At 36.2% G+C, this 19505-nt stretch overlaps 2 protein-coding genes across 5 annotated transcripts in view; both read left to right on the forward strand.

Moving 5' to 3' along the window:
• The window catches only part of CEP89 (centrosomal protein 89), a 41433-nt gene extending 40547 nt beyond the window's left edge, over positions 1 to 886 (forward strand). Inside the window, exon 20 of the transcript XR_012057727.1 lies at positions 516 to 886. The gene's annotated coding sequence lies outside the window, so the exon portion shown is untranslated. The remainder of the gene's footprint in view (positions 1 to 515) is intronic.
• Positions 767 to 13152, forward strand: SLC7A9 (solute carrier family 7 member 9). 4 transcript variants are annotated; one of them, XM_072934314.1, is made up of 13 exons: positions 767 to 859; positions 1089 to 1214; positions 2415 to 2562; positions 3496 to 3738; positions 4664 to 4789; positions 5129 to 5228; positions 6615 to 6659; positions 7052 to 7175; positions 8889 to 8992; positions 9783 to 9879; positions 11125 to 11274; positions 11833 to 12007; positions 12912 to 13152. In XM_072934314.1, exons 2-13 carry the CDS (start codon positions 1110 to 1112, stop codon positions 12974 to 12976), a joined length of 1482 nt encoding a protein of 493 aa, XP_072790415.1. In that variant the 5' UTR covers positions 767 to 859; positions 1089 to 1109; the 3' UTR covers positions 12977 to 13152. The 4 variants fall into 4 exon arrangements, with proteins under 4 accessions (XP_072790415.1, XP_072790414.1, XP_072790417.1 ...); XM_072934313.1 differs by having other exon boundaries at positions 820 to 936; XM_072934316.1 differs by lacking the exon at positions 11833 to 12007 and having other exon boundaries at positions 820 to 936.
• Positions 13153 to 19505: the final 6353 nt, after the last annotated feature.

A 19505-nucleotide genomic window follows, 5' to 3' on the forward strand; every position in this document is an offset into this window, starting at 1 on the left:
AAGCTACAATGAAGTTCAGCCACCCAAGCCCTGCATTCTTCATGTGTGCAGTTTTCCATCATAGGTTCAAAGCTAGATTCATTATGATTATTTAAAAAATCTATAATTCAGAAGATAAACGTGATGACCTTATAGCCTAAATGTTTCTGAAGACCAACAATACTGAGATAGATGTTCTTTCAATTTCAAATGCTGCAGTTTTTGTAGCGAGTTACTACTTAATTTACAAAAAACCCCCAACTTATATTTCCTAAACATGATGCCTTCCAGAGTTACCATCTGTATAAAAGCATAAGGATCTTCAGCATTCAAATTCAAGTAATTATAGTTGTAGAGTCCTAGGAGAAAAGAGACTTTTGACTGAATCTACTTTAGAGACTCAGGACAGTTCACTGTCTCCGATTGTATTTTACACCAATATTAGGGGAAACAAGCAAAATCCTCACCAAAAAAAAAAAAAAAAGTTAAATTTAAATTCTAAATTTAAATCTGAAAGCAAACTCTTTACATTCCAGTTCTAAAAAGGACAGAACATTGAGTGGAAGACATTCACCCTGAATCAACACAGAGAAGATTGCTGACCCTTTCTGAAGCAACGAGCTGCTAAATAGATAATTCCAGTAGCCCACACTCTGTTTAGCAGATGCTTCCATCTCCAAGGAACTGAGGCAAGGCCTGATTTAATGAAGAATGGAAAGAAGGTCTCCTAGATAAGAAGAAAACAAGCTTTTGGAAGGAAGATAAAATCTGTCTGGACCTTTGGAGGAGTTCTAAGGAAGGACTGGCTATAAAAGCTTGATCGTTCCAGTGAGGACATCCTGGAAACTGAATGTAAGAAGACACAGACATCCCCTGCCGGGTGGGTATAGGGAGAACCCACAGCAAGCCAGAGGAGGTGAAGCTCACATCACTTCTCCTGTTTTCCTCTCTGAGCAGGTACTTCAGTGGAAGTCCTTTTCCTATGAGCAAGTGCATGCATGTGTTTGTTTTCTGGTAATATTTACCTGCACTATTTTGTACCCACATACATCAGCAAAAGTCAAGCAACATTAATATGCTAGAGTAAGATTTTGTTGTTATTTCCTTAGAAGTTTCAACAAGAAAAACAAATGGGTGAAGAAAGCTTGAAGAAAAGAAAAGGAGAGGACAAAGGAAGAGAGGACAGACAATCCATTCAGAGTCATGAGCCCCAAACGATGAACCTACAAAAGCAGGCAAACCTTTTTCTTTTCCCCCTCTGGTTCGTGTGTCAGGGGTTGGCAGAGGGAGGCAGAAGGGGATATTTGTGCACATGCATCAGCATACAAAAACCACTACTGTGTCCCAGTTTAGCAAAAATATCCTAACATCTCAACAATGTGGTTGGTTTGCATTTTCAGAAACAGCTAGTTACTGAAGTTAAATAGCTCTTATATAAACAGACTAAATACCCAATAATATGTCATTGAAGTTATCAGATAAAAATAATTGAAAGATTTACTCTAAGTTGATCAACTGAGACATTTCATTAACTTTTTTTCCCACGTGTACTTTTCAGAAGTCTTAGTGGGTTGTTCCAGCTCATTGTTTCTCAGAATTGGTTAGTGTCTATAGCCAGAAAATAGGCACTGGTAGTTGAAGACAAGTGAAAATCTGTCTCCTCCAGAAAATACAGATGCTTTAGAAAACAGTTGTGTAGCTTCCTCTCAGGAGGAAGTGGCATTTCTCTTAATTTGAGTAGCCTGGAAAAAGATTATCTATGTTGTTTTAGTTCAGTGCCAAGACTGGAAAACTAATGATGTTATTAGAGTAGCCATAGCTGTCAGAAAATATTAGGTAGCCTGTGCCACTTGTTTTAATAATACATGCCTCAATTTCAGTGGTTTCATGTAATATTGTAGGTCACTAAAAATTTGGGAGAGCATGATCTTATCACCTAGCAGTATCAACACCATTCCGAGGTACAAATATTTGAAGCAGGGAGAGGAAAACAGCTGCTCAACAAAAACAAAAACAAAAAAAACCCAGACTCCATCCATGAAAGAAAATTTCTGAATCTTCGAAAATTCAGAATTCATCAAGTGCTTGTAAAAGCATGTCATTGTTTAATCAGAGAGGAAAGGGCAAGTTCACCCATTCAAGATTATATTTCAGACTCACGTAGTCCAAAAGACAATTTAATAAATGAAATAGGCAGGCAAAACACAAATAGATGTACTTTTGCAAACAGCACGAGTACACCACAGGGTACATACAGATCTTGGAAAGAAGAGTGAAACTTTGCAAAATTGTTTAATATATTTCTTTATAGAATTTATCTATCAAAAGCAAATAAAAATCAGTCAGTAATGACAATTACTGTAGTTCTATAATATTGAGACGTAATTGGTGAATTACTGGAAATTGCTTACAAAAACATCTCATTTTATTTCAAGGTGGGCCTCATTAGTGGAATCTGTATGATTGTTGGTACAATTATTGGCTCAGGTATCTTCGTTTCTCCAAAATCAGTGCTTGCCAATGTTGAAGCTGTGGGTCCTTGTTTAATCATCTGGGCAGCCTGTGGAGTCCTGGCAACATTAGGTAAAAAACTCAAAAAGAGTCTGAATCTTTGCTTTAAATCTTCATATCTGCTGTTTCTGCACACTACTCTAATTTCATAAATTAGCTTATAGCACCTAGACCAAAATAATCTAAATCCTGTTGTATGTATGGTATGCATAGAGTACTCAACCATAAATTAAAAATGTGGTGTTTATGGAAGACAAATTAAGTTTTAATATTGTAAATCACACTCTAATTTGAAAGGAAGTTTTAGTTTTTCCTGCTTCATCCACTGACTGGATGAATAGTCTTCTACTTAAATAGCTGGCAGTATGTGAAATTTACTGGTAGTGGGCTAGGTACTTTCTGCTAGCTTTCTATTTCTGTAATTCTAATTCTATTATCTGAAAATTTAGCACTAAGCACCTCATTTCAAGAAGTAAAACAAAGCATTTTTTAAGCATTGTATCAAGTGAGGCAGCATACAAGAAAAACCTTAATTCAAGATGCCACCTACAGCAATAGAACAGGAGATATCACTGTACTTTAATGTTGAGTTTAGCAGACATTTTATTTCAAAATTGTGCAGAAAGTCTGTTTTTTCAAGCTTCCAAGAAGTATGCCAGCCAGTGCAGCTCTCACTTAAATGCTTCTTATAGTGTTCATTCCTTAAACAGAAATCGAATGAAATCAAAATGTTTGTTTGTACTGGTTTTGGTGAAGTCTGAAATAATAATGGTAGTAATTTTTAGACTGCATCTGAATAATTTCAGGGTATTTTTTTCAATTGCTCACAAGTAATTAAAATTTTATTTTGCATACACTGTAAAACATACAGAAAAATGAAGAGAGTAATGGTGCACTGTACAGATCAATTTCCTCTACTTTTCCACCTATTAAAAAGCAATCATCAGTTCAAGCAGTCCCAGGTTCAAAAGTGCATTAACTAAACCTGCTTTTCTTGTTATTCAGGTGCTCTTTGTTTTGCTGAGCTTGGTACAATGATCACAAAGTCTGGGGGAGAATATCCCTACCTCATGGAGGCATTTGGCCCAATTCCAGCATTTCTGTTTTCCTGGACAAGCTTACTGGTTACAAAACCCAGCTCCTTTGCAATCATCTGTCTCAGCTTTGCAGAATATGCCTCAGCTCCTTTTTATCCGGGCTGTGATCCACCCCAAGCTGTCATCAAGTGTCTGGCAGCAGCTGCTATTGGTAAGAGCCACACTTTCAGAGAGACCAGGTCCAAAATCACATAGTGACTTGTGTCTGGCCCCATCAACAAGTGCACTTCAGTGCCTGAAACTGCCTTATCATCATTGCAGAGGGAATTCCTGTTGATCAATCCTGCATGCTTAAAAGGTTTGTTAAAAAGTGAGGAAAACAATTATGAAATTGTGCTTAGGATGGTTTTGTTGATATTCAGACCCAACAATTTGGTCTTAATTTCCAGCCCTGTACTGCATGTTTATGAGCCATTATCTCAACAAGGCAACAAATGTTAAATGTTAACATCAGGAGCCAGTACCTGAACATCTTTTAGCTTTTAACAGTAGGTATTTATTGACAAACTCATCTAGAGGGAGTTGGCCAGGCCTTACTGATTGGAGTGTCATACAGCAAAGGAGTTGTACAACTGCATTGCTAAAAACAATTAAGTGATTAACATGATGAAGTGTCTTTTTGCAAACACACTTGAAATCTTTAAAACACAGTCCAGTGAGCCCTTCCCACAATAACTAATGAAAGAGCATAAAAAGGATAGGTATAAAAATGTTTTTTTTTCTTAGTCTGAGCTTTTTTTTTTTTTTTTTAATTCTTCATTATGATAGATACATCTGTATAATGAACGCTTATCTCTAGCAGAAAAGGAAGAAAAAATAACCGTTGAAATACTATTTCTTTATTTATCAGCATGCAGTGCAACTTCAAAATGTTTTTTATTAAAGCTGTACTATAAAAATCTAATTCATAAAGCTGCTTTTCCTCACTATTTTAAAAGTTATCCAAACACAGTAAGTAAAAACTGCATAGAATATAGATAAAAAGTGTGACAGAAATGTGCAGTAAATAAGGGGAGGGACAATTTTCTTTAAATTCTGACAAACAGTGCAAAAATTTATAATTTGTTTTCTTTTAGTGGTAATTACAATTGTGAATTCATTGAGTGTGAAGCTAGGAAGTTACCTCCAGAATTTTCTCACAGCTGCTAAAATGATCATTGTCACAATCATTATTGTAAGTGGAATTGTTCTCCTTGCACAAGGTAATAAAATATATGTTATTTGAAGAAATTATTTTAGCTTTTGCTATGATCATTAAACATTCCTCACTGACAAAAGTGACACAGAAATAAGGCACAGCCCTGAATCTCTTCATTCAGGGTTTTAGTTCTGCCTGTCTTGGAAACGATGGCATTTTCTTTCAGAGAATGGGGATGGCTGCAAAATGCAACACTACAGATCAATTAATACAAAAGGGTTTTCATTAATTTTATAAGAGAAAAGTTTCAAAACATGAGACATATGTTGGAATGTTCTTTCATTTGGTGGGGATTACAAGAATTAATTTCAATACTGATCAGTAGTCTTCCTCTTATTTGCAGGAAAAACTGATAACTTCAAAGATTCTTTCAAGGGCAGTAAAATTTCTGTTAGCTCTATCAGTTTGGCATTCTATAATGGACTCTGGGCATATGATGGATGGTAAGAAATCTTTATTAACCTTCACAGTTACAGTTTAACAGCCTTTAACTGGTTTACTCTCTCTATAGAGCTCTTGGAAGAAGTTACAATAATAAAATAACAAATCAGAACAACTGATTTGTTATTAAGAATGTCTTGATGAATTCTGGAGAAAGAACACTAGTTTGGTTAAAAAAACCCAGAATTCCACCCTCTTTTACTTGCTGCTTATTAGGGAAAGAAAATATTACATCACAAAAGGACTACTATTGGTTTGGTGCTGAAGGTGCTTAGATACTGCAGTAATGAGGAGAATATAAAACAGTTTAATTCCATTGTGTTAGACAAAATAGCTTTCCCTGCAGGTTTCCCCACCAAATTCCATTTTCTTGTGAAATATGTAGTGGTGTTTGATTAGTACAGGAGAACATAAAAAGGAACATTTTGTCAGAAATTATAAGGTTCAACTTGCAGATTTTTTTCTTAGGGAATGTCAGTTGGCATAGAGTTCTGTTGGCACAAATCCAGTGTTAATCTTAAATGTACTAACTGCAAAGGTCTGTATATAGGTCAGTGCTTTGGAAGCAAATAAGAATATAATCTTGATCTCCCACATAGCAATTCCCATTTAAAAGCTTGTGAAACTGAATTTATTTTAAATAGATTCTTTTTCTAGGTTGTTTCCAAGCCTGAGTATCTCAACTCAGGCATGTAAGTCTGCTAATTCAGGCATTCATATGGACTTTTAAGAGGGCAAAGAAGCTGATCCCTAAATAATTATTTGTGTATGTAACCACCAGGCACTAACATTTGAAAATCTGCCTTTGAACTGTAAATACTAACTCTTCAGATTTTCAGAGTGGATGAATATAAAAACCTTGTTTCAATTGGTCTATGTGCTCCAGCAAAAATGGGTATTTGGAAATTATAATTCAGATTGGTATAATCCTTAAAAAGGTTTTCATGCCTGTTTTCTAAAGGCAGTATGACTTACAGAACCACTGTGAAACACCAGAAGATTTGCTTTTCTCTTTGCCCTCAGCACACTGTTGGTTCTATTTGAAAAGACTCAGATACTGCAAAGCTTGAAGTTGAAAGGTAATCTTATAAATTCTAGGATGTCTGCCAAATTTTTGTTTGATTATTCTGGGATATTTTATCCAATATTTAGAGTCTCAGAGATACCAGAGATAATGCAAAAAGACATGGTGGATCAAGAGGCTGACTTTTGGATGAGAAGCTCACATAGATTTTGTCCTGCTTAAAAGATTGATTTTACTATTTTTTCCCCTTTTTTAAACTGAAAAGATTAAAAACAATAACACAAGAAATAATACCCCACCTCATAATATAGTTGTATTTAAACCCCTGACTGCTGAAATACTCTATGAATGTTTTTCCTTCCAGGAATCAACTCAATTACATCACAGAAGAACTTAAAAATCCTTACAGGTAAAACTGTGTAGGAAAGCAGTGTTTTTACTGGCAATAAACCAAACCCTATATATTTATTTATAAGCAAGCATATAATTTGATTTGTTTTTTAAAAACACTAATATTCTATTATTCAAGGTTTGAGCAATAGACACAAAACTAATTATTATTACAGGCTTTGTATCTTTGCATAATTTGTATTTTCCTTTTTTACAATCCTGATTTCCATAGCTCTACAGTAAAAAAAAAAAAAAACAAAAAAAAACCCCAAAAACAATTAAACAAACAAACAAAAAACTATTAAAACCACCTAAAGAGCATATCAGGAAAAGTAAGAATCCACAGTTTACTATGACAACTGTACCAGGGATACAGCAATGCTGATGAGGTATTATTTTTCCATTCTTTAGAAATCTACCACTGTCTATAATTATTGGAATCCCCTTGGTCACGGTTTGTTATGTTCTGATAAACATTTCCTATTTCACTGTGATGACCTCAACAGAGCTCCTGCAGTCCCAGGCAGTTGCTGTGGTAAGCTATTTAATTTTGTAATAGAACATCTGAAGAAGGCTGTGTGCATTGAAGTCCTCTAAGTCATTAAGTTCCATTAATTTTTCATAGGATAAAATTAATTTTAGTCTAAGCTGTTGGTGCCACCTTTCCCCCCATTATCTACTATCATTTCTTAATCTAAAATTTCAGTAATACCTAATTGAAAGAGCAGTTCTGTCATCTCCAAATGAGAATAAAAGGAGGAAGCAAAAGTAATGCAGTCTTCAGCAAACATTTTGTAAACATTGCAGGTCAAGGGTGACTGCTTTCCATAGGCATCAAAAAGATGGAAAGAGAAATATAATCTGACAGTTGCTTTGCCATTTTCTCTGTTTCCAGTATTTCTGAGAAAGAAGCACATGCCAAATGACAGTAGATCAAAGTTTGTTGTTATGGAGATAACAGAAAATAGTCCATCATTCACTTCCACCTTATTCTTTTTGGGCTTTTTTCCTTAACAAATTTGAAAGATAGGATTTTTACATTTTTGCAAGACATACTCTTACAGATAAAAGTAGAAATTACAAAAGTTTCTGAAACCATAAAAGCTACATCTGCCACTTTCAGTTCCACTCAGTAAATTTTCTGTGTCTCCGAAACAACTGTTGAGGTCCTGCAACAATTTTCCTAATGCTAGTTTTTGGGGAAAACAAACAGTATGTGACAAACATGTAAATACACAGTCTAGCCCAGTGAAGAAGTGCAGTAATGTTGAAATGCTTAAAATTTTTCTTCAAACAGAAGCTTTTAAAATTCAGATCTTCTGTGCATTTCAGCAGCTTGTCTGCACAAAAAGATACAGCAAAGAATGTATGAAGTTAAATCTTGTATGAGAACTGGTCCTCTTCAATACACTTTTAAACTTACAATCTGAACAACACAGCAACTAGCACTGAACTGATCAGACTGAATTAACAAAACCTCAGCGCTGGCTCTGAGCAGAGGCAGCACAACAAAAGGAGTGCCCTGTGCAGAAAGGTCTATACAGCTGTAAGTAGCCTTTGAATGCCCTAATTTTGGACCAAGAAATACCACTGATGTCAGACTTTTCAAAACCCAAGTTCTTTATGCTTGACTTACTTTAAAAAAAAAAAAATCCCAACCCAACTAAAAACCTAAACCTACTTGTCAAAACATTTAAATTCAAATTCATTTGCTGTTGGTCAATGAACCTACCTGAGATCTGCAGCAACAACTAACAAACCACACCACAGGTGAAAACTCAAATGTAGTGAAAGACCAGAGGGAGTTTGTCCTTGTTTGCCCCCAGGCTCAGGCTGTCATGATGTCACTACAGATGTTCTAGAGAGGCTGAAAACAGCTTTCTGTATGGACAGTGCTCTGCAGCAATGCCATCTTCCTTCCTTCTGGTTTTGCAGACTCATCCCAGAGCAAATGTCTTTAACAGAATTTAATTTCTGTGTAGTTTTTACATCTGCCCTCCAATGTTTCCTACAGATGTTGCATCATAAACATCATAACAATAGTGCTTCACTCAATTTTATAGTGGTCAATGAATTAATTTGGCAGAGCATTCTTTAATAACTATATAACAAAATACACAACATGATTTTGTTGGTAACATAGCTCAGATACTCATTTCCTTTACTTACAAAGAGGCTCTAAAATTACTGAATATTCTAAATGGTAGTTAATATGACAGAAGTGATTAATTTTAATCCCATTTTCCAGACATTTGGAGATAGAGTCCTTTATCCAGCCTCTTGGATAGTTCCTCTCTTTGTGGTATTTTCAACACTTGGATCTGCCAATGGCACCTGTTTTACTGCAGGCAGGTAAGTCCCCATTCTAAATATCTTCACATGAAAGGTTTTGAAGGACGGAAACATTTATATACATGTAGATAAGGATGTTCTTCTGATCCACATTACACAAAATGTAATTTGAAATTGCCTGTAAATCTAGCTATATTGTTTAATTTTCAAAAAATAAATAGTAGCTATTCAGGTTTAAAAAATTAGAAAACATGGTCTCTTCTTAATTCAATGAAGGTATGCCACTATAGCACAAAAGTTTTTTTTAATCTCTAATAAATTTTAATGCAGAGAATTAAACAGGTAAAAATTACCAGTAAAAACATGACTACATCAGCAAAGGTAACTGAGAAGCTATTCCTTTCTACCAGTTGTTCAGTGCTTCCATTTACTGTGTAAGATATTTTAAGGTTTCAAAGGCATCTGAATACAATGCGGCTATAAAGACCATTTTTTGACAAAAGGTTGTCAATAGAGCTTTTTGCTATGAAACACATGAAAAAGGAAATATTTAATTAAAAGGGACACAGTCGGTAACATTTCCGAAAATAATTTTCAATTATATGTGCAAAATAATGATCCTGAAATTAGTTTCAAGTGCACTATTTTAATACTGTTCAGAATCTGTTTTAGCTCACTGCTTTAATACTGGTTATTTAATTTCCCTTATTTTTAACTGCTACAATACTCTTTACATTCCAATGCATATCAAAGAAAATACTGATGAAATTAGTTGGATGTCTACTATTAGTAACACTGTTTAAAATCTAGGTGCCACACTAACTGCATTGCCTTATTTTTGTTTTGTCAGACTTGTTTATGTTGCAGGTCGTGAAGGGCACGTGCTAAAGATACTGTCTTACATTAGTGTTAAGCGCTTAACACCAGCACCTGCTATCATATTTTATGTAAGTATATATTTAAATACAGAAAAAGAATTATCACCTATCACCAAAAATTCTCCAGTAATACATACTTTCACAGCTTCTTACAAACAGTTTTGACACCTATCATTAACTATCTAGACAAGAAAATTGCTAAATGCATTTTGGAAAAAAGACTACATAAAACCCCCAGCTTCTCTAATTTCAATATACTCATTCCAGAACTGGACTTTAAAAATCAAAATGGTTAAGAATCAATGGCATGAGAACAAAAACTTAAATGAATGGTTAATATTAGGGAATCATTTCACAAGATGCTTGCAAGCAATCATTACCCTCTTTCCTCCTTGTAGGAATATTTCCTCCATGTAGAAAATTTACATCTCACAAAAAAAAGTCCAGTCTGTAAATACAATGAAGAATAAATCTAGAACATTATGTTATTTTTATTTTACCCATTTATCTTCAAGGCAAAACAAGCTCTGTTCAATCTTGCCAGCAAAATTAATGCACAAACTCTAGAAGTTTATGTCCAAAAAGGAGACAGAGGAGTATGGTAGCTTTATTTGAATAAAGGGAAAGGCCATGGGGCACTTCCCCTGGTGTCTCTCAAATTATTAGAGGACACAGACTCCTTTTTATCCTAATTTCCTGGCCACATTCCCTCTCTTTTCCCATTGGCTGAGGTAATTGAGGGGTACAGACTTCCCACATCACCCACACACCTTTCTAATGTGTGCTCCCCTGCTTTCTCTTTCTCCTTATGTCTCTGTTCTTTTTTTCTAAATCCAGAGATGTAGCAGAGTCTTGAGTGAGTAAGAGTCTGTGTCAATTATAGGAATTCCTATGGAATTTATGCTCTGCCCATTGCTTCTTTCACATTTCTGTATCTGGCCTTATCTACCCTCAGGCCCAGTTTGTTTGTAAAGACTCCTCCTCCTCATTCCTTTCAATTCCAGCAACATTAAAAACCTAAAAGTATCTTTTTTATCTTCAAGATAGTCAGTCAACAATAAAACAGATTAATGCATAAAAATTATAAGCATTTTGACTTAAAACTAAATTAAGGTCGCACACAAAAATAACCACATGTTGACAGGAAGCAGTCATAATCTTTAAAGGTGCTGCAATACACTTAAGCCCAAATATTTAAGCAAAACCATTCACAGTTCATACTCTGGAACACTACACATGCAGCTGTATCGAAACAGAAATAAATTTTAGCATTCTTCTATAATAGACTACACTAATTTTTGTTTTCATTTTTAGGGGGCCATCACTATTATTTATATTATTCCTGGCGACATTGATTCACTCATAAATTACTTTAGTTTTGCAGTCTGGATATTTTATGGTTTAACTGTACTTGCACTAATTGTTATGAGGTTTACAAGGAAGGAACTCAGGAGACCTATCAAGGTAAGTTCTGTATGGCTTTTCCTCCATTCCATAGATGCTGTAGCCTGAATTCACACTAAATATATCAGGCTATTTAAACAGCACCCTTGGGCAGCATCCTTGTTTTTTACTCCCCTTGCCTGAAATCTAACCATTTAACAGCATATCTGCACTAGGACTAAGCTCATAACGACTGGGAAAAGATTACAGAATGTTGATTTTCACTTGCACAGACCACAGGGCACAAGCCAAATTTTCACAGATGGGTAATTGCAGTCAGCAGACTACCATTGAAAGAATATCCAAAATAAGATCCCAGATCATTGCATGTAAGTCAGTTCCCACATTTATTAAAATGCAAACTTGTACACTACAATTTGAAATAAGAGATATTAGTGAATAATTTGGCAGAAGAGTTTTCCCTGTCCATATTTCTGCTACTCCTTCCATTGCCCCATCTGATTCCAGAAAATTTTAAATTAAAAATGTATAAGGCAATAAAAATATTCTTTCATACAGGCAACTTCTGTAAAAACATCTAAAGAATGAAGAAGTGATTTTATTCTTTGTATCTTGCAGATTCCCATCATCATTCCTGTCATAGTGACACTGGTGTCAATTTTACTGGTATTGGCACCAATCATCAGTGCACCCGAACTGGCCTATTTGTACTGTACTTTATTTATACTTAGTGGACTTATAGTTTATGCACTTTTTGTTCATTTAAAATTCAGCTGGGCACAAAAAATATCAAGTAAGTATACTTCAGGTAGCCAGCTCTAAACTCAACATTTACTCAACTTGAGATTAATTAGTATAATAAAGTTCACTATCTTGTCAATCCCTTCTAAAGCGTGTGAGCAGAATGTGGAGGGAAACAATTTCCCTAGCATGCTGTGGGCTTTACTGAAGACTGCATTTCACTCCTTCCTGTTGGAAAGAAGTAATGTCTGACTTGAGGAAAAATTAAACTGAATTCACAAAAAACAACACATCACTGTAGTAGCACAAAGAAACAGAACTAATTAATCTGTAAAGTCAGTTTTTCAGTTTTCTGTATTTCAAAACATTGCTTTAGTGGTTAACTGAAGATTAGCAGACAAATTCTTATGCCACCAAACACTGGGCTTTTACCTCTGATTATTAGTTTTACTATCCTTACTAAAGAAAATGTTAACAGCATTAAGATAAGAAAATAATCCCAGGTCTGAGTAAACTGCAAGAACCCAGCATGACCATTTATCAGTTGATTGCACAGTCCCTAGAGAAACTGATATTATCTCAGGCAAAACAGGATATGCAGGTGTTTCTAAGAGGCTAACTGGAATTAGCTGAATACAACAGCATTAGTAGTTCTACAGACATTAAAAAAATCTATTGTCTGTCTCTCTTGTCCCCATGATGATTAATTATAATGTAATAAATATAATTCATTATAATTTGAATTATGTAAGTAGAAGCATTGTACTCTAATAGAAGTTTGGAAATGTAGAATGCTGTAGTTTGGATCTTAAGACTGTTTATTCCCCACCCTTTATTTTTCATTTTGAAATAGGAATAGAGACAAAAAAAACAGCTACACAGAAGAATAGTTTTCTCACTTAGAGTTTGAACTGAAAGTTCTCTTATAAACCTCTAACAATAAATCTTTTCCTCAGAGCCCATCACTATGCACCTCCAGATGCTTTTGGAAGTTGTTCCAGAAGAGGAAGTTATTGAATGAAGTATTTTATACCCACCATGTTGTTTTTAAGTGCTGTACTGGTTGAAGTATATTCAATTTAGTATGGCACACATATATACTTGCTAAATTGTTATGTTCTTACTGGTGTATTAGTTTTGCCACACTTCAGTACTTCAAAGCATCAAATATATATAATAAAAGATTTCTAAGCCAAACTACAGTGTCCAACAAAGCTGGTTTAATTGTTTGTTAGTAAGTTATTGTATCTTGTTTTCTGAATTAAACTTTTTAGCAAAGATGTGTTTTAATGTCTTTACAAACAATTCCATGGGTGTTAACGTCTTTGAAATGGGTGTCAATGTCTCTACCAACTTCAAGCCACAGGTTTGTTGCAGAGCCCAGACAGTTTAACTCCTGAAAGTCTGCACAAGGCTGTTTCTGAACTTTGGGGGGAAATGCCAGGTTCAAGGGGGATATGGGGTAGGTGGCTGGGGAAGGCTGCACCTGTCGAGCACCTCAGCCAATGGGGAAAGGAAGAGAGCAGCTTGTGGCCGGGATTTTGGGATAAAAGTAGGATGTGCCCTTCGAAACCTCAACAGAGAAACCCTTGTGGGCGTTTGCTCCGGTGAACTCTGCCATTATTCGAATGAAATTGCAGGACTCCTCTGTCTCCTTTATGGACACTGGCTTTTCATAGCATTATTTTCCATACAAACTTAATCAAAAAACCTTTTCAGTTATGAAGATGGCAAACTTAGCAGCAACAGCGTCCAGGTGCTTCTGACGACACTATTGTAATAAATGAAAGCTCCAGTTTATTAATTTAAGAAAATTTATTAAACGTACCAAATATAAATTTAGAGAATAACAACAAAAAGAAAAGCCACTATCAAAAAGCAAAAAAAAGGTCAGTGCCCAGCTCGGGTTCATGCTGGGTGAGACACAGGTTTGACCGCTGCAGCAGAGGGTCCCCTATGCTTCACACCAGCCGTCCTGTCTGGCTGATTTTTATACGATTTTTTCTTGCCCGAGACAGAGTCCCTTTTCTTCCTTTTTGCACTGCAGTATTCAGGTGGAATTCTTTTCTCTGTGGCAAGTTGAACAATGCATGTCCGGAGAGTGATGAGCACCCATGATCACGGGAATTCGGTATTGATATGTATCTCCCTGATGGCTCTAGCTATCTCAATTTCGGATATTTATCGCATATTTATCGTCTGGGAGTTCCGCCGGGCTGGCCATGTTCAATTGCTTGAGAATGGAGTCCTCCATCCTTTGTCCAGGTGGTTTCAACATTGTGTTAAAATCCCCATTGCTGGCTAGAGTGTTTTTAAAAACTTCTTATAAGAGTATATCTTAACAGTACATAACTATAAAATATATGACAATTTTACTTGCATGAATTATCATATACACATATAACACTATGGAAAAAACAATACAGCTCTTACAGCATCACAGAAAGGACAAAAATCATATTAACACCAGACTAGTGCTATCCTCAGCGAGAGACCAAAATATTAGTTCTTAGACCAAATATGAGCTATCAAAACATCAGTCTTTGAAGCTGGATATTGCATCCTATAATGCCAGTCTCACAGAGAGACATTCAGAGTCTGCTGCCTTAAAAAAAGGTCCTAGAACAAAAAGAAAGGCAGTGCTGAGCATCACTTTTCCTATGCAGCTTTAAGCTGTGCAACACACATTGGTGTTATGTTTTTTCATTTCAGCTGCATACACCTTTACATTTTTGCTCTCTCACTGAGCCCAGATCCATAATCTTAATCTGGAAGCAAAAGAGGAGTTAATGGCTGCTGAGTTTCACATTCCCTTCGAAGGACATCAACACCATCATGCAACCCGGGGCTATGAGCTCCTTTCACACTATGTACTATCACATTCTTTAAATCATGCAGAGCTCCTGAACCTAAGCTAATTGTAGCGAATATAACTACCGGTCAAAAAAGGTGTCTGCTCAGCAAATGGTTACTGTCTCCACGTTTAATTCTCATCCTGTGAAAAGCAACACACCCTGTGGAGTGATGCACTTTGCCATCTGCTGCATGTACCGTCACATTCATTCGTCCTTGCCAAGCCCAGCTTCAAAAGTTGCTCTGTCCAGCAATTGCTCCCTGTCCAAAGGTCCTGGAACAAAAAGTAAGCTCTGGCCTCCACTTTCTCTTTGCAGCTGATGAAGTGCAGCACACACAGGTCTGTGCACTCGGCTCTCTGCACCCTCGTGCACTTTCAGTCTCACGGAGTCTAGCAACAAAACTAAGAACATTCAGCTGGTGGTCTCACAGAAGAGGCTCTAGGAGAAAGAGGCTGCACTAGAATTCACTTTTGTTTTGCCCCCTATAAACTGCACAGCCATCAATGAAAGGATTCCTCTTCCTTCCCCGCCAGATGCAGGCTCCCGTGCTGTCAGGATGCACAGTGGAGCTCTTCCTTTCGCTGCTCCCACACCGGCTCTCCGGGCCAGGAGAGCCCCTGGCTTTTCCTGGGCACTGTCAGCCTCATCACAACAGCCACACAATGGCACTGGGGCTCGCAAAAGAACGAAACGCTCCGAGCCCAGCTCGAAACCCCCTCCCAGGGCAGAGCCAGGTCTGAAACGTCCCTGCTCTCCATCTACTGTGCCAGCACAAAAAGATTCTGCTGATCTTCCTCCTCCCCTACTCTTCTTTGCACCACACTCAAAGGGCAACACAAACTCCTTTCTTCTAACACAGCTTTTCACTCTCTCAGAGTCTTTCTACAAACCTGGAAACATCTGCCAAAAACAGAGCTCACAAAAGTGCCAGCTGAGAAAGCTCTTGCTGCCTACAATTTCAACTGAACCCGTGAAGGTCCCAGCACACCCTGCTATTTGCACTTTCCTTCTTCGTTCTAGGTACCATCCTAAGCCTTACTAGAAATGAGACACTTGATTCAGCCAATATATCAAGCAGCAATTCAATTTATTAATTAATATGGTAGTGTATGAGCAAAGACAGCGCTGGGTACAGTTGGTGGAGGTTTTCCCCTCTGACAGCACACTGGTTGTTGGGCTTGCTGGTATTTATTGATCATATTCATGCATATTCATAATATTTTCCCAGTTTTGATGTGAGACTTCAACAGTTTCCATTTCTACCTTTAATATCACAATTATATACTTCAGGATCGTAAATATATGATGGTGATGTTTGGTTCCTTTCCAATTTCTATACCCTACTGTGTATATCCCAAGATATGTGTCCAGATTGTGGGGTCCAACTTCTGTTTTCTGGGATCATTAATCTATGGTAGTGATGTCCAGCTTCACTTTTTGAAATCATCAATCAGCAACCTTGATGTCCATCTTCCTTTTCCAGGAACTTGGGATAAGGTCACTTCCCTTTCTGTTTAAATCCTTTATCCATTCTAAAGCTACAGCTTAAAAATCCTTAGTACTCAGCAACATTCTAAAGTTATAATTCAAAAGCTCTTATTACAAAACAGCTTAAGACTTATACATTCTAAAGCTACAGTTTAATATCCTTAATACTAAGCAACATTCTAAAGTTCTTATTGCAAAACAGTTTAAGACTTATAATTGTTATTTGCAAACAAAAGATTGGTTCAAAAACCTTCTTTCATGCTTTCCTCAGTCTTTTATTAGAACTCATGCTTATAGCTGTCCCATGTCTCTCCCTCTTTCCTGTCAGCTCGTTCAGGCATTGGAAGAAAAGAACTACAGCTTTATTCTTTCATTTAGTTACTAAATTTGATAAAGAATTATGATTAGAGAGCATTTCTTAAAAGAAAAGAAAAGAAAAGAAAACAAATCTAAATATAGCTCCCCCCCTTTTTTTTAATGTAATGTGTGTTGGTATGGATTAAAAAAAAATTTTGTTTTGCTTTTGACACAATTGAAAATCTTCAAAATGTAGCAGCATACAGGAATAAGCTCTCAGAAATATATTTTTAAATGTGAGAGGTATTAAACACATTGTCCAAATTCTTTGGAGAAACACCTATTTGCCATCAGTTTGCCATATTGGGACAGGTTTAGCATCACTGAATATTGGGACTTTTATTCAAGTGCTTATCTTCAAGGAAACATTCATACAGACCTGTGAGAAATATGAATGTTTAAAATATTTCAACTTGGACCCTTCATGGACTTATAGAACTTGGATAGAGGGAAAGAAGAGAAATGTTCACAGCATATCATGTAACAGAAATTCTGCTGTATCAATGAACAGCTGAAAAAATTAAATGTTTTAAATAAGGTCAGGAAGGTTTAATTGCAAATTTTTGCTTTATATTTCATAATACTATTATATTTCTGTGAACAAGAGGATGGCAAAGCAACTTCTGTCCCAGCTTTGCTTTGATCGAAATTAAATTTCCAAATAAGCATCAGATGCAAAGAGCGCAGTTTCTCAAGGAATTCATTCTGCTATTGCCATCTTGTGGATGACCTGCAGCATGATGATGCTCACTTGGCATCTCTCCCATCCTGCTTTGGGAAGGAATGTTTCCTGATATTCCACACTGCTATGGCAATCCATTACCTGAAAGTTGCAAAGTTCTTTATGTCAAAATAATTGAATTTATTCATTTCAATTAACCCGTTAAAGAAAATTAAATTTGTATCCATAAATTGTCAGTTACTTTGTCCAAGTACAATATTGAACAGCAGTAGTATGTGAACTGAACTTAAAAAAATATCAGCTGTGCCATAAAAATGGTTTTAATTACCTTTGTATTGTTCCTATTTGCTAGAGGATTGCATTGTGCTGAAGAAGAATGATCCATTGTTTAAGGCACAATGCTTATGTGAATCATAAGACCATTCAAAGTCACAAAGTCTTGAAGATAAAAGTTTTAAATATGAATGTATAACAGATTGAGCAACACAGAGGTCCTGGTGCTCAATGGGAGGAGCTATATTATATATTACAAAAAAGTTCCAGCAATATTGTGGACTTATAATATTGTTATTTTTGTTCTCACATTTCACATGTGAGAACTCCCCCCAAAAACAAAAGTTCCAAAGGCAAGGGAATATAGACATAATAATGGAATTTCCAAGTTTAAAAAGATTTGTATGCCTAAAGTGTCAAAGGCTTTGCTTTCAGATTTACCCTAAGTCTAGAACTAAGCAGAAGAGTTTTACTAATGGCAAAACAGGCTTCAGTGCAGAGCTTTTCACTCCCCCACTGGGTCAAGAACTGCAATGGAAATATCACAGTTAACTTTTAGTATCTTTAGAAAGACTTTTCTAGCTAGAAGCAGCTTCCAATACTCCCTGCCTGCCTTATTCCAACTGCTGGGCAAGTTGCTTCCAACTTGGAAGCCTAAATGCCTGGTAATGATGAATCCAGTCTTGGCCATTTTGTTGTATTTCATACATGGAATTTTATCTCCCTCCTTTGACCCTTGGACAGCTGTTTATCTTGTACCTTTGTATTTCTTGAACTCTGTTTGCCTATTTCAAATCTATTTTCAGGATCACTTCAATGTAAGAAAAGTTTAAGGATTTTTCGAAGAGAGGTTAGCTGGATTCAGTTAAACTTTTCTGCTTGTTTAGAAAGCAAGTCCCAGATTTCATAACTGGGAAAAAAAATCATATTCCATTGAAAAGTATTCCTTCAAAAAGTCTTTCCTAGGTTTGGGTTTCTTATACTCAATACAATTGCTGTGATTATGATAGAAGTCTGTTGTGGTTTGACACTGGCCAAATGCCAGCCACCCACGGGAGTCGTTCACTTACTCACTTTTGCTACAGATGGGCAAAGGAGAAGAAAAAAAATTAATGAAGGGCTCATGAGTTGAGATAAGGACTAGGAGAAATACATTCTAAGGGTAAAACAGGTTTAAATTTAAAGGTGTAAAGTAAATTTTAAAGTCAGAAGAGGATAATGAGAAGTAAAATAAGCCTTTAAAACAACTTTTTGACAGTGCAGGGAGACAGGGCTTGGGAATTTTGGTCAGTTCAGGACCCAAGATCTTCTTCTGTTCACTCAAGGAGAGAAGTTGTTTTTTGCTATACCACAGGGTCCTTCCCACGGCTGAAGAGTCATCCTAAAACTGTTGTGGTGTGGATCCCTTGTCAACAGGGTGTAGTCTTTTAAGGATAGGCTGCTTCAATTTGGAAGCAAGAGTTCTCTCTCTTGCTATAAATGACCCAGACCCTGATTGAGAATGAGTTATAGAAGTTTTATTGAGAACAATAAAAAAAATTCACAAAGCAAAAGGTATTGCTTTATGCATATTTATTTTGATTTTACATGGTCTTGCCCCATGTCAGTCTTTTCAAGGCCAAAAGAGTTTCATCAGTGTGGTCTTCAGGGTTATCACTGGATGAAGTTCTTCTCCTTTAAGTCATGTCTCCAAGGTTTGGCTAGCAACAGTTTGTCCAATGTAAACTCACAAACCACATTACAACATACAAAACTATTCTTGTGAAAACTAACCTCACAAATAACATCAACCACTTTATAACAAATATTATTATCTCAATATTAACAACATTATAATATTTAATATCAATTCATATAATACCCTATGGAAGCCAATTCCCATTAACTTGTTTCCC

The sequence above is a fragment of the Taeniopygia guttata genome, chromosome 11 (assembly GCF_048771995.1).
Source record: "Taeniopygia guttata chromosome 11, bTaeGut7.mat, whole genome shotgun sequence".
NCBI classification, from domain to species: Eukaryota; Metazoa; Chordata; class Aves; order Passeriformes; family Estrildidae; genus Taeniopygia; species Taeniopygia guttata.

Excerpts from the sequence above, each read along its gene's own strand:
- SLC7A9 (XM_072934314.1), top strand. The coding sequence starts at position 1,110 with ATGGGTGAAGAAAGCTTGAAGAAAAGAAAAGGAGAGGACAAAGGAAGA. Across the intron at positions 1,215-2,414 it reads CGATGAACCTACAAAAGCAG|GTGGGCCTCATTAGTGGAAT; the intron begins GCAAACCTTTTT and ends TTTTATTTCAAG. Across the intron at positions 2,563-3,495 it reads TGGAGTCCTGGCAACATTAG|GTGCTCTTTGTTTTGCTGAG; the intron begins GTAAAAAACTCA and ends CTTGTTATTCAG.